The sequence below is a fragment of the Phaseolus vulgaris genome, chromosome 3, assembly GCF_000499845.2.
Source record: "Phaseolus vulgaris cultivar G19833 chromosome 3, P. vulgaris v2.0, whole genome shotgun sequence".
Taxonomy (NCBI): domain Eukaryota; kingdom Viridiplantae; phylum Streptophyta; class Magnoliopsida; order Fabales; family Fabaceae; genus Phaseolus; species Phaseolus vulgaris.
In genome coordinates, this window is record NC_023757.2 from 32,456,845 (window position 1) to 32,473,401 (window position 16,557).

The 16,557-nt window shown below is 29.4% G+C and overlaps 1 protein-coding gene across 1 annotated transcript; it reads right to left on the reverse strand.

The window, feature by feature from the left end:
• Positions 1-4,758: 4,758 nt before the first annotated feature.
• Positions 4,759-11,063, reverse strand: LOC137807162 (protein trichome birefringence-like 16). The gene is made up of 6 exons (XM_068607641.1): positions 10,788-11,063; positions 9,294-9,448; positions 8,368-9,033; positions 7,779-8,030; positions 6,806-7,001; positions 4,759-6,311 (listed from the first exon to the last, which is right to left on the reverse strand). The coding sequence occupies exons 1-6, from the start codon at positions 10,991-10,993 to the stop codon at positions 5,483-5,485; spliced, it is 2,304 nt and encodes a 767-aa protein (XP_068463742.1). The 5' UTR covers positions 10,994-11,063; the 3' UTR covers positions 4,759-5,482.
• Positions 11,064-16,557: the final 5,494 nt, after the last annotated feature.

A 16,557-nucleotide genomic window follows, 5' to 3' on the forward strand; every position in this document is an offset into this window, starting at 1 on the left:
GATACTCACAAATCAATACACCCTAATAAAATCTTAACACAGTATTTCCTTTCCTGAAAATACTATGTCTCGATCACACTTTTACCTCAGTGCATACTTCATTTAACACATCAATACACCTTCAATCACATTATATTTTAAACTTTCTAAACACTCCAAATATATCTAAAAATTTACCTAACAACAATAAGCAATAATAAACTAGGCTTTTAAAAAAATTAATTAATTTTTTTCTTGTTTTTAAAAAAAATGGCTTGAGCAAAAAAAGTTTTGTTTTGAGCGAAAATGAACCAGCATGCACCCAGAATTTTTGGCTTGAGCAAAAAAGAAACAGTGTGCACCCAAAACTTTTGGCTTGAGTGAAAAATGTTTCGTTTGAGCAAAAATGAACTAGCGTGCACCCATAATTTCCCCATTTTCACTTGAATGAAATCTCATCTCATTTAAGCGAAAATGGACCCGAGAGTACCTCATATTTTCATTCAAATTGTTATTTTATCAGATATACTCAACCAAAGTAACAAATTCTCTGCTAGACTTAGATAATTACTCTAAATCAACATCAAAACAACCAATACTCAGCAACATTATCTTTAAGTGATTCATCAAACTATTTAATTACATTCATTTACTTATTCAAATAAAAAAATATATAATTTTATAAAATCTATCATATCTAAAATTTCACATTCTAATTTTAATAAAATTCTAATATACTTAAAACAAACAATTCTGCAAGAAATTTTGAGACTAGTGACCACGTAACCCCCACATCCAGATCTTCTAGTCTAGGGTTCTATTGAAAATTTAAAATTAGTTTCCCTTACCTGATCTTGAGCAGATGCTCACTAAGAGTTCCCAATCTATCAAAAGCATAAAGATAACTTGACCTACACCAGAAAGTCCTGATAAAAATCTAACTATATCACTAGGACCCTGAGCTAACATAGATTAACCCTCAAGGTAAACGAGTCACATGCAAAGCCTAGACAAAGACAAACATAATAAGTTCATAATTTGACTCAAAGAGAAGAGCAAAAAAATGAACTTACTCTATCAAAGATTCGTATCGGATAGTCTTGTAATATTCACTGTCAGGAGTCTAATGACAGACTCTAATATAGGGGTGGCAATACGAGCTGGCTTGCCCCACATTTAGCCTGCAAAATGCAGGTTGGATTGCCCTGCCCAACATAAGGAGTGCTGGTTCATTTCACTGGCCCACCCCGCATAAGAGGTAACCCGCAAGTCTACGGGCTAGCCCGCATAAGAATTTTTTTTTAAAATTAAAATTTAATTATAAAAAATATATTTATTCTAATGAAAAATTAAAATTTCATCATTGTTTTAATTCATTCAATTAAGATAAAACAATGTAAAGGCATTCAAGTATGAACGTTGTTAAAAGACTTTATTAAAAATAATTAAAGTTTTGTTTTGCATATATTTTCCTTTTATATGTATTTTATCAAAGTTTTGCTACAAAATATTTTAATAAAATTTCTTCTTTATATTATGTTTTATTAAAAAAATTTAAATGTAAAATTTTACTTAAAACTTTAAGTTGTGTTTACTGCTAGGACAAATGTTCCTTGGATGTTTCGAATCGATGGAATACATGTCTTAATTACTGTGGAAAAATCAGGTTTAGAGTTACTCGTATTTTTCGTGAAGGGAATGCGTGTGCTGATAAGTTGGCTAATTTAGGATTTATTCATAGAGAATCCTTTTATTGGTATAATATGCTTCCATCTAGTCTGTTCTTAGAATTCTTTATTAATAGGTACAGTCTACCCATGTATCGTTTTTGTTAACATATGTGTTTTGGTCTAGTCCCCCCATATTTTTGTATTTTCTTTCTTTTTATTTTTTTTTAATAATACTTTTTTCATGTGATGGCAAATGATTGTTGTTATTTGAGGTGTCAAGTAGCATAATGATGCTTATCATGAAAGTTTTTTTTTAAAAAAAAAAACTTTACTTAAAACTAAATTCACTCTTATTTTTAATATTAATTTTTTTAGATAATTAAAATAAAACATACTTTTTTTGGTACATTAAATTTATTTATTTTTAAATAAAATAAAGATCACACTGCAATAATAATGTGTGAATGAGATAAGATTTTTTTGTATAAAAAATAAAATAATTTTTTTTATTTATACGGGTTAGTGGGCCAACCTGCCCCGCCCCGTTGTTGGTTCGTGCGGCTACGGGTTATGCGAGGTGGGCCTAAGGGAGTTAGTGTGCTAGATTAGTGAGCCCGCCCCACACTTTTTAGTAGCGGGCCACGGACCGACCCACATGGTCCGTCCCGCATTGTCATCCCTACTTCAATCGTCAAACTGATGAACGAGGAGGTCATCATAATCTTAGAGAAAACAGAAAGAAAATGAAAAGATAAATTTTTAGAGAGATGATAATTCTTTTAAAAGAAATCCTGAAAAACTGAATTTTCTATTTATAACTTTTTTTTATTTTAATAATAATATATTCAGGTGTTATTTAAATTATATCACTTCTTCTCTAAGATTATTTTCCTTACAACTTTAATCTTAAAAGAATTTACAAATATTGTATTATTTAAAATATATATATATATATATATATATATATATATATCACATGGATAAAATAACATTAAATAGTAATTTAATTAATATAAGAAAAAAATAAAACATTATTAAAAAAAAAAAAATTTAAGAGAAGGTATAAGTCATCACACATACTCTGCAAAACTTATTTTATCAAATCTTATCAAACTCCCCACTCTTATCAATTTCTAATGACACATTCAAAATAAAGTATGAAGAAAAAATTAAGTTATAAATCAATTGAATTTCAACCAAAAGCATCAATGCCCAATGAAACATTCAAAATAAAGTATGAAGAAAAAAAATAAGTTATAAATCAGTTTAATTTCAACCAAAAGCAATCGTAACTATTGGCTTATAAAAGTCCACGCCTCTATTCAATTAAACACAACTGACACACAGAAATTTTGGAGAAAGAAAATAAGAAAAATGAGATAGTAGAAATTTTTTCAATTATTTGATATTATTTCAAAAGTATCGAATTCCTTTTTATTATCATTTAAAATTAAAAGAAGATCTCTATATATTTATATTTATTTATCTATTTTATAATTAATTTTATTTGGTAGTGTATTCTTACTTTCTTCTTATCTATTTTATTTTATATTATTTATAAGTATCTTTATTCAAAGTGTTTATTATCTCATCTTATCTAATGATTTGATGATTTCATGCCATTTATGAATATATTTGATTTGATGATTTATTAATGTCATTTATGACTATATTTGTTCAATATCATTAACATCATATTATTTAATTATTTATTATTTATTTATAGATGTTATTTTTGTTTGGTGAAATATCTTTAACCTCATGTTGTATAATTATTTCATGTTATTTAATTAATAATAGTTTTTATTTACTATATGTATTTCTTAGTTTAATTTAGACAACGACAATAAAATAGAGTTTGGAAGAAATTCGTAGTTTGAGGTTTAGCCATGAAGATTTATTTACACTAAATTTAAGCAAGATAAAATAATTTTTCATAATTTTATTAATTATGGTAGTCAGAGTAGTCACGACACAAATTCAATTTTTTTAAAATATATTAATTTTTTATTATTATTTAATATATTGACATGATATTTGTTCTCAATTTTTTATTTTTGTTTATCTCTTGTATGAAATAAAAATGAGATATCAATTTAAAGAGATTAATGCATCAAATTATTCCAATAGATTCACAGTAGTCATCACAACAATCTTTCCTAGAAGGAGTTGTAACAAGGATATAACAGCAACATATAGAGAAAAATAGGTATATAAACATTGATTTTCTTCTCATATATAAATGTCTAGAAGGTAGGATAATTGTTATTTTTTTTTCTTCCTCCCACTACTCACATTAATTTTTTAATAAATATATTTTTACCAGTCTTATAAATGTTATAATAGTGTAAGTAAAGAAAGATTGTGACTAAATAAAACTTCTCATTTCTTTATATATATATATTAGATTTTTTTAATATTTTTTTCATATTTAACTTGCTAAAATATTACTAAATTAATAATGTCATAAAATTGGAAAGAGGAAAAATATTATAAAAAAAACACACGGTTTTGTGTGCAAATTCGAGTTAAATATATCTCTACTTAAAGTATAAAGGAAACTTTAAAAGAATTAAAAAAAATTCATTACAAAAATATTACTTTGGTATTGGGCTTCCATGATAACAATACATAAGAAGATGTAACACCTTTTTTCAATTTTATCGAATTATTAATTTAGTTGTATTATGATAAATTAAGAAGGAAAAAATTATTTTTTTTCTTTGACAAATACATCGATATAACTTAACTATGCTTTTAGTTCTTTTCATTTCACAATCATGAAAGACTAAAATATAATTCAACCATTTTAGTGTGTTGGTAGCAAAATTTATTAAATATTTGACAAAAAAACGACGAAGAACTGAAATTGCAAAATAATAATATCTGAAAACTTGCTTTATACAATTCAAATCCATGATACCAAAATGACATAAAAAATGAAACTAATTTATATTCATGTTTTTGATCGGAAGGGATTAACAAGCGAAACTAAATCCAAAGAATGAGGAGACATATTGCAACATTATGAGCAATCATTTTTAAGGATTAGAGGAACACATATATCATCTTAATAGCGGTATGGAGAAGATGCAGCACACACACACTATTAGTAGTCAAATAAAAATCATGCTATTAAATATGGTTGCGAGATATTGTCGGGCGTACAAATAGATCCATGAGCACATGAATGCGTAGTCAACATAACTATAACGCTCAATGACCCCACTAGAAATATTGTCCCGGATAAACCTCAGAATTGAGGCATATTACATTCAGCATGAAATGTATCAGTATATGCCATATAACCTTTGAAACTCAATTATAAAAATCCAAGACTAACATAATAAGACACTAATTCTGTTCCACCCTGTTTGTTTCGTTTTTAAAGAGAAATCGGGTTTTTCCTGTTCCAATTGATTTCAATCTATGCTACAATAGATTATGAAGAACTCACTTTCAGTAACAGTCGAATGATCTTATCCTATTCTGCAGCTGTTTATCGACCCTCTCTTCTACTGAACACTCTTTATGTGTGGGCCATATAAAGAGGTAACTAATTTACATGTCAAATAAGTCACACTACAAAAGACCACAAAATTTGAGTATTCAGAGGTAGTTTTAAGGCAATGCCGTATAACAAATCTTTGCAACGTGCGACTTCAGATACTTCATCAGATCCTCTCTGAAGAACGAACTCAGTTAGCACATATTGTAAACCTCCATGATTGCGTCCTCTGAAAAACTATGGTTTTGAAAGTGTATGACCCTTTCCAAGCCAAGGAATGGTTTCAACGCCAACCAAATACTCTTCGAGCACCATAGTGTGCAAACTAGATTTGAGCAAAGAGTATCTCATTCCATGTATCAGGAACACCAGGCAAACACCAGTGTAAGCAATCCTGCACACCAGGCTTTGCTGTAATACTGAACCGTGATATATGAGCCTCATCCCTGAGCTGAGAAAGAGCTGTTATGTCCAAGAGCTTAACACCTGTTCCTTTTACCGCATGTGCAGCACCTTGATCACTAGACTCTTCTTCCAATATTTCCTTTCCAACAGACATTGGTTTGGTGTTGTCACAACTGCCTCCGGTGTTCCAGTCCCCACCAAAAAAATGCCGAGGAGAGATGGACCGAAGGAATGCTTTAAGACCTGGATATTTTGGAAGCTGTGAATCCACCCAGCCAACAATGCTGTGAATTGTAAGATTCTTGGCACCCCAAATCACAGCTATCTTCCTATCAGTATTTGGCACACCACCAACATGCATTACCCATCTATTAGCATTTAGTTTTCCCCGATTCCAGTGGTGACCTGTGTTGAGAACCAATACATCGAACTTGTGGAGATATTGGCGCAAGAATGCTGGTGGTCGATCAAGATGCATTGCATAATCTGTGTTTGGGTTGTTGATATCAATAGGTTCAACGTCACAAAGGCTTGCAGACCAGTAGTACAGGATGGTAGTATTAGTGCTTGAGAAGCGAAATGCCCACCCATTAGGACGGCCAGAACCATCAGCTATAACCAATCCATACTCCCTCCCCACATCCTCAACACGAAGCTTATCCTCACCACCAGAGACCATGCACATTAAAGACTGGAACTGTTGTCGCCCCAGTGAGTCTCCAACAAAAGCTAGAGTTTTGTTTTGCATCCTGAAAGCACAAAAATTATAATCAATTGATCATATGTTTATTGACTTTTTTTATGTTGAACCCAAAAACAAGCCAGTAAAAAAACTGAATGTAGATGAGAAAGTTTGGGGGTATTTGTTTTCTAAATCAGAGGAAATCTACAAAGGTAAAAAAAGGCATCTCAAAAAGCATCAGTCTTGCGATTGTGAGTAAACACGATGTTCAGCATCAAATGAGTAGCACGTTATGCCTCAATAGCTCTGAATGAATATATGGGTAAAAGGAATTGAAGAAACACAATGCTCAAAATCAAATCATACAAAATTACGCATGCACTCAACCAAAGTTGACCAATCCAATCCTCCTTCAAGAAAATTGAGGAACACCCTATGCCTGAATAACTTTGAATGAATCTAAGGGTAAAAAGAATTGAGAAAACACAATGTTCAGGAGGAAATCATACACAATTACACAAAAGCTCAATTTATAATTCTATATATGGATGAATGAAATACCTTCTCAAGAATTTAGAACCTTCAAATTCATCCATTTGACAATCCTTGGGTTGCCACCGAAGCCTCTCGTATTCAAAATCAGTACGCTGCATCATGCGGCAAGCCCACATTGTAGATAGCCACTGTTTGCAACCAAAACCTGAATATAAAGGTCGATTGTTGTCTGGGACCCATTTTCCTTTTGCATAATTACAGACTGCATAAAGGGTCAACAAGGAAACATAAATTAGTCATCAATACTTGCAAATATTGTTCATTAGTCTATCAAATGTACATGGTATGTCCCTCCTGCAGAAGAATATTGTTTTATGGATGATGAAGCAAACAGGAGTAGTAATTTAGAAAGTTTAAGCCCGGTTGTCTAACATGTGAAATTCGTTTTCACCGGAATAATAAATAACTATACAAACCTACTCAAAGTTGTGACTGGGAGTTACCAGAATAATAGGTGATTCTCTTCCAAATGAGCTAACAAACCAGTAAATAGCCTAACTACAAGAAAATTATAATTTTTTTTAACAACTCTTAGGTAAAAAAAAATGTTTCTTATACGAGTTGGGAGATACACTTCGTTAGGAAGCTCATTATTAGAAGAACAAGAATCAATTTTCCTCTGCCAATCTGCCTATTTGGCCCATCTCCAGAACCAATTCCTCTTATCATTACACATTCTAACATAAATCAGAAGATGAAAATAATTTGAACACACATTCTATTGTGTTTAACAGTTCAAAATTAGTTCCATCAAAATTACTTTTATTCAACCTTGAAACAAATGGATCTGATGTTTCAATTTTTCTTTAGAAACAATTAAATAAACTAAGTAATTGAAAAAATCCAGAGATATTCTTTAAAACGAATATCATTTTATAAAACAAGTTGAAAAGCATGGATGGACTTTCTTGCAACTCATCCCAAGGAGAGAAACTCAGGGAATAGAGTTTGGGTAGATGATTGGCCAAAAGACCTGTACCTTTACTTTTTGTAGAATTATTCCAGTTGTCATCTTTCCCAAAGATTGAAGAGCTTGTTTGTGGAGAATTTGTCACAGAACCATTTATATGCTCATGTTCTTCTTTTTGTTTCAAAGTTTTCTCCTCCTTAGCTTCATTCTTTGTAACCCCGGATATTATTGGGCTGGAAATAGTTTGTACATCATGGTTTTCCCCACCTTCTGAGATTCTTTTATCGTTTACTTCTTCATATGACACACTTGAAGGAATTTCTACACCACAACAAAATTTAAGATTTAAGCCCCAAGTAACACAAGATTAACAAAGAGGGTGAGTAAACAAAAACAATACATAATAATGGTTTGGTTGCTAAAAGGATGTTGATATCTAATAGGAAGATGCTGCTTGTATCAAACACTACTTTTAACTCTTAACCTATAGCACAATGTAACACTACAACAAATAACAGGATAAGAAGTAAATGAATCAGGCACAATATATAAAGGTCACAAATGCTTATATGCTCCTTTGATACAGGGTATGGTACCACATCATGAGAAATTGTAAACCCTACAAAACCATAGAGGGTTAAAGAAAGTAATATCTTACGTTTAGTATATGAAGTTTTTCTGGTAATACTTTCATCCACATTCTTTTCAGAAGAGTTTTGTGTAGGAATCATCTGTGATGCTCGCTCAAAATGTAGTTCTTTTGACTCATTGGTGATCTTTTTCTTTGCCAATGATGAGTCATCTTCACCAATGTTCTTCCCAGAAGAGTTTTGTGCGGGTACCATCTGTGATGCTCCCTTAAGATGCAGTTTTTCTGGATCATTAGTGGTCTTTTCCTTTGCAAATGATGGGCCATCTTCACCCGTGTTTTTCCCAGAAGAGGTTTGTGCAGGAACCATCTGTGATGCTCCCTCAAGATGCAGTTTTCCTAGCTCATTAGAGGTCTTTCCTTTTGACAATGATGGGTCATCCTCACCCATGTTTTTACCATAAGAGGTTTGTGCAGGAATCGTTTGTGATGCTCCTTCGAGATGTAGATTTTTTGGTTCATTAGCGGTCTTTTCCTTTGGTAATAATGGTGAGCCATCTTCACCATTGTTTTTTCCAGAGGAGATTTGTATAGGAATCGTCTGTGATGCTCCCTCCAGCTGTAGTTCTTTTTTTAACTCATTGGTGGCCTTAGTCTTTGCTGACAATGAGCCATCTTCACTCAAACGAAGATCTGGTGAAAGCACTTCGACTGAACGAGTAGTAACTAAATGATCTGCACACAGTAAAACAAGCCTCCTGAAAATCAGTACTGAAATCAAACAATGCAAGGGGCTCTATTTAGTACGAACTTTCAAATCCTGGGTACAAAATTAAAGCCTGATAGTTGTTTGGTCTTTAAATATTAATGTTTAAGAAACATTAACAAGACAAATACCTTTACCTTCATAAAAGAAATATTTATATTTTTTTCACATTGACAGGGTATAATATTAGTAAAAGTATTTCTCAAGAAAACAATTATATAAAGTAAACCTGAAGAGAACTGCAGTGGTGGTGTTTGAGGAGGAAGAAAGGTATTAAGACCAGGCATTTTCTCCCATGACCAAAAAATGATAGTTGCAGACATGAGAACAATAGAAATAAGTGAAATTTCTCTACCCCTTAATCCATTAAAGCCTACCTTCATCCTGCATAAGCATTAAATTACAAATAAAAAAGAAGTGAAAAAGAGAAGACAAACTCTCAGTTTTGAAAATGTGTAGAAAATCAAGCTCTCAGTGGCCTAGAATCTATGGAAATGAAATAAGAAAAAATAATGTTCTAACAAGAAAGAACAACACAACTACTTTCAGTCAACTCATCACATAGACTAAACACTAAAAGCATGTCCACGATTAAAGTTAGCAAATCCTCACAAACTGACAATTGCTAACTAATTGTTCTGCTTGTGACTCTTCACGCAAGTTTCATGCGAAGTTCTTCTGCTTGCCTCCTGGTCTCCATGTTTTCACGCTGGAGTTCCCGCATGGTTTCCATGATTTGCTGCAGGGAAGGTGTGTCATTCCTGTCTTCAGCTGGAGCCTAGTCTATGGTGGGTGCCAATTTATTCTGGTTTAAGTACATTTCTGGGTACTCGCATGGAGTACAATGAATCTCTTTCTATACATTTGAGTGAACCAGGCACAAATAAGTACAAAAATTTTACATCCCCTTTCATTCAATCTTTTTTCCATTTATTGATCCAGATTTCCCAGGTAAAACGGAATGGTAAAAAACGATTGCCACAAATTTCGGATAAGATTAGTCAGTTTCCAGAAATTTTGCCAATAATATAGGTCAGTTACAATGGGTCACCTAAATTCGGGCCGGGGGAGATCTCGCCGGGACTGACTTGAGGATATCCGATCAAGGATACCTATGGTCGCCTCTCGAGAGCCATACCACTTCACGTGCCTCCCCCTAGACACGATCAGGGCCAGGACGGCACACTAACGATACACACTCGAAAGCAGTAACTATTTATTTGACAGGTTAACCTTAATCTTGTATTATCAATAGTTTGATCATCCCCATTGCCTAATAATTGGTTTTCACTTTTCACTCCCTCCTCCCTATGCAATTTAATTTGCTTCTAGTCCAACATATAGAACCGGTCCATATTAACACTTCCCACCGCAAAACTGGTTCTCTCCCCCATCTATTATGGCTACTCACCATCTCAATTGTGAAATTCAGATACGTCACTGCGATCCATATCAAGCACTTACTTTACACATATAAGAAACACAAAATTACGAAGCCACTAGAATAGAAAAAGAAAAACAAAGTTTAATGTTGTGTTAGACAATTTGCGGCATCCAAATCAGGACAAGTACATGGAACTACAAACGCACAGAAGAACCCTAAAATCAAAAGAAACCAAAAAAAAACAAAAGTTGAAGAGCTCTAGCTAGCAATCTATAAGAAACGCAGATAAAATAACAATGGATGAGGCGGGTTCGTAAGAGATGCAGATAAGAATTTCACCTGTTTGGGATGAACATGGAAAGTGTGAATGTGCAACGTTGCTGAACCTCCAAGAAATTATATGCCAAAATAGGAGAATATTGGAAAGAGGAAAATGAAAAGAATGAAGAGAATGAGAATTTTGGGAAAACAGAAGAAAATGTGAATCTGTGGATAACTAATAAATCAATCCTACAAAGGGAACAGCGGAGATCGCGGTCAGGCATTAAGTTTAAACTCGCATTATTTTTTTATTAGCATTAATTAAGTTAGATTTAGTACGTTATTATCTCACTCATTCATTATGTGGACTCATTAATCATCTTTTAGTCATTTGACAATCAACGTTAATTCAGTTATGAGGGCCTTGCTCGTGCATAGAATCAACGTTGCATATCTTTCACAATCTTATTTTTTAATATTTTTTTAATTTAAATAATTATTCACAATAAAAAAATAATTTATAGAATAAATATTATTTATAATACAATGAAAAAAAAACCTTTTTTTCTAATTATCCTTAATAAAAATATTTTAATAATTTAAGAATATATTTTATTCCAATAATTAAATAAAGAAAATACATTTATGTATATATTTCTTATAATTTTATCCTTTAAATAATTATTTTTTAAAATTAAATTAACTACACACAATAAAAAAACCACCTACATAATAAAAAATTTATCCATAATAAGATAAAAAAATTATTTATTTTAATTATTTTTAGTGAAAAATTATAATTTAAGAATATGTTTTTATTTCAATAATTATTATATTTTTTTAAAGTAAACAGTATTTAAATTTCTTATCCTTTAATAAACAAAATTATTTATTTATTTATTTAACAAAATAATTAATTAAATAAATTCTCTTTATTTTAAAATAATTAAATAACTTTAAAAAAACTAAAGACTACATGTATATAATAATTTATTCTTTAATAAATAAATAAGTTACTAATTGGCTCAATTCCCTATCTAGCACCATTTACACTTTTATTTCCCTATCTAGCACTTTTTTGCTTTTATTTCCCTATCTAGCACCCTTTTGTTTTTATTTTCCTATCTAACACTCTTTTATTTTTTATTTCCCTATCTAGCACCATTTCAAAAATAAATAAAAAATAAAAAATTAATTTTTTTTTATAATTTTAATTTTGAATATATTAAAAAAAGTATTTTTAATGTTTAAAATGTTAGAAATATAATTAATGAATAAATAAATGAGTTTTTACAAAATAAAAATAAAAAAGTAATAAATTAAAAATGTTTAGTTTAATTTTTTTTTGTAAGAATGAAGAAAATAAAAAATTAAACTCTACAACATCATAAAAGTTGAATTTATAAACATAAATTAGTATTTATTTTTGTTATTATTGATAATGTAATCATGTTAATTTCAAATAAAAAATGCAGGACAAAATTATAAAAAAAATCAAAGTCAATTAATATTAATTAATATTGAATGCAGAAATAATATTGAAGTGTCTATCTACCCTAAATGCAAAATCCTAAAAAAAACTAATGCAATTGCTACACTTAATGCTTAAAAATGAGAAAAAGAAAAATGTAAAATGTAAAAATAAATATATATAGAAAATAAAATCAGCAACATTGCAACAAATCTTTCATGTTATGAAACACTATTTGATGGAACTCAGAAATGAAGAGTATTGGTCTGCATACACTGGTCAAATATTATGTCTAAGTCCTGACATGAAAATAACCTCAAAGGGGAGACCTAAGTCAAGTCAAATAAAAACTGATATGGACATAAAAACTTATATGCAAAATGTTCATATTGTCAAACATCACGACACACAAAAAGAACATGTCTCAATATTATTGAATTGTGCACTTCTCGTCATTAATTATTACCATTGAAGAAAATATTAAATGAATGATCATCTTTCATTTATTTTTCTTTTTATGATCAACATCTACTTATTTAGTATCGTCTTATATCTCTTATCTTTATTTTGTTTGGATTTTTTTTTATATCTTGTATATTTATCTTATTTTGTTTTGCCTTTATTTTATATCTTATATGTTTTTAGTTATTATTTTTTTCTGCCATTGTTTATTTATTTTTGTTTTTTGTTTTTATTTTATTATTGTTGTTTTTATTTTCTATACTTATTTATTTTTGCATTTTTTCTTCTCATTTTTAAGCATTAAGTGTATCATTTGCATTAGTTTTTTTTTAGGATTTTGCATTTAGGGTAGACACTTCAATATTATTTGTGTGTCCACTATTAATTAATACTAATTGACTTTGTTTTTTTTTATAATTATGTCCTGTATTTTTTTACTTTAAATTAACATGATTACTTCATCAATAATAATAAAAATAAATACTAATTTATGTTTATAGATTCAACTTTTATGTTGTTGTAGGGTTTAATTTCTTATTTTCTTCATTCTTAAAAAAATAATTTTAAACTAAATATTTTTAATTTATTACTTTTTTTTATTTTGTAAAAAATCATTTCTTTATTTATTAATTATATTTCTAACTATTTTAAACATTAAAAATACTTATTGTTTAATGCATTTAAAATTAAAATTATCACAAAAATAATAATTATTTATTTATTTATTTATTTTTGAAATGGTGCTAGATAGGGAAATAAAAAATAAAAGGGTGCTAGATAAGAAAATAAAAAAAAAAGGGTGCTAGATAGGGAAATAAAATCAAAAGGGTGCTAGTTAGGGAAATAAAAGTGTAAATAGTGCTAGACAGGGAATTTACCCGTTACTAATTATATATAACGACTAAATAAATAGTAATTTATCCTTTTAGTAATTAATTAAAAAATATAAAAATAATATTATTTATACTCTACACATAACATTACATTTATACCTATATAGTTATATTTATCCATACCTCCACATTTTATTTCCTATTTTATATTTTATCAATATTAGTTTTATTATTTTATTTTAGATATTTTATAAATTAAAAGACAACATGTTACTATTTTTATATCAAAATATTTATTTTTTTACCTATTAAATGATTTAATAAAAATAATATGATTTTTAGTAAATTTTTATTTACTTCCAAAAATTGGTTACACATTTACCACAAGATATTGATATTTTTATGAAAATTTTGAAGTTATCTTTCAAAAATATTTTAAAAAATAAATCAAATATTTTATAAATTTATAATATATAACTATTATGTTCACTATATTTTAATTATAATATATTAAATATATTATTATGTGCATTAAATAAATTTATGTTTCTTATGTGTATTTATATTTATTAAAATAAATAATAAATTTATACTGACAATATAAATGTGTGAATAATAATATTATTTATTCTGTTTTTAATATTAAACAGTGATAATTTTTTTATAGTATATAATAATAATAATAAGAAGAAGTTATCTTTAATACATATATAATTTAAATTTTAATAAATAATGTAACAACATAGAAAGAAAAAAAAAACAAGAAGAAAAGAAATAGAATCGTAACCTCGCTTTATCCTTCCTCTCTCCCACTCATTCCTCTCTTTAATTTCTCTTTCATACCTTATATGTTTCAAAATATGATCACACCACTATATAGCTTAGAATTGAAGGTACATTTCTACCCGATCAGATTTTCAAACAGAGTAAGTTCATTTATATTTAAAGATCTCTTATTCTCTGTTTTTCTCTGTGATTTAGTCACCGATCTTGATGGAGACATTTGAGAAAGGTGATCCTCTCAACTTCTTTACCATATACTAAAATTTGACAATATTTGGATAACTTGCTATAGGCTCCTAAATTTTGGAGTGGTTCCCCTCTTTGAGGTAGAATTTTCATTAGTAGAATTTCATGTAAGAGAAACTAACTTTAACTTTCAATAGTACCATAGGCTAGAAGATCTGAATGTGGAAGGAACATGGGCCCAAGTTTCTATTTCTCTTGCAGGGATGTTAGTTGATAAAATTGTTTGGTTTTATGTTGTGTGAACATGTATAAATATTATATTTTGATAGTTTGAAAGTTAAATATTGTTTTTTATGTTGGAAATGTTATTGAATAGTATGAATTTTTAAATGATGTGATTGAATGATATGTATTATATATGAATAATGAAAATTGTATGAAATTGATGTCATACATTTGGGATAATGTATGAGTTGTTGTTTGATGGCATTAAGTGTGAAAAACCTATGTTTAATAGAGATCCTCTAGCTTCACTGATGATCTAAGTCATATATACTAAGATATCACGTGGTGAGAAGCCGAGAGGGAGTTCATACACACCGAGTCCCACTGCAGAAACTCAGTATGGGTGTTTGAACTTACCCTTATCCTTTCTCTTGGATTCTCTGGTAATCTTTGGATCAGGTGTTAGTCTCTGGTAGGGGCATACTTAACGAGTCTTCCGGAAGACGATGGATTCATGTGTAGTTAGTGAGATTGAAATGAAATCCAATGATCTATATGAATGATGAAATTGGTATTGAAATTTTATATGACAGCATTTAAAAAAATGTTTATAAATTATTAGTTTGATTGGTTCTTTTTGCATGAATTAGATATGTTATGAAATTTCTTTTTGTTAGCTTACCTTTACTTTTCTTGTTGTGTTTGATCTGCGATGACTATACTACGTACACGAGCAAATGATCATACGGGTGTCGATGGGTCTCGAGGGCTTTAGGATGTACTTTTGAACCTTATATTATAAATGTTTTTGTATTTTTAAAAGCTTTAATCATGTATTAAGAATGTTTTGAAAAACTTTAAGCTTGTATAAAAATATGTAGAACTTGTATTGTAATAGTTAGATGTATTTTTTGGGTTGTTACATTTAATGGTATCAAAGTAATTCATCTTAGGATGACCTGAGAGTAGTGAGTTTATTGTGCTTCTCTTACGTGTAGATTTTGTTTAAGTCTAGCTTCAAGACTTAGTTAAAAGTTTCTAATAAGATGTTTAATAAGGTTGTTTTTTTAAATCTTGTTTGCGGTTAAGTCAAAGTGATTGTTATGAATAGAGATGAAAGTATTAAGAATGAAAAGAATCTTGATAAAGTGGTGAGGGTGCACACTCATAACAAAATCAAGATGATTTTTTATCTAAATTCGATAAGTAGAGTATACTTTTTTGTATATGTTTTGGGTTGGTTATTTCTATATTATGTGAAGTTGATATTGAACACAAGTTTATTTTAACGAAATAAGTTTAATCATGGTAGGTGTTTGGTTGTAAGTTTTAAAATGGTTTTTTCGGCTAATAGTTTTACACCAACATTTGTTTTAGTGTAATATGTTTTTTATATATATACACGGTAGGTGGTTGTTATTATCGGTGGACTCAAATTCTAAGTGAGTTTGAGACTTCTGTCTTTGGAGGACCTATATATAATCTTTCGGGATGAATTAACTTTATGTCGATCACTTTCTCTTAATCGTGATGAATAGAAATGTGACATCTCCAAATTAAAAAAATATGGAAGTAGTAGTTGCACAACAAGTATGGAACGGGTCATGAATTAGGGTAACTTGTTTCATAATTCGACTTCAAATAAAGATAAATAATACATGTTTGTAAGTAGTACTTCGACATAGTGAAGTGTTATACACAGTTTTCTAGAGTAACTATCAAGGTTGTTTCAAAGTTAAAAGTGAAATTTTCTTTTGTCTGGTGCTTGAGCAGGGTTGACATTAATGACACATTATAAAATGACTTCATCTGAGTAGTAAAGTTGAAAAATTAAATTGGAGATTATAGATTGTTGGGTCAAGTATGCTACCATGATGAATATCAATAT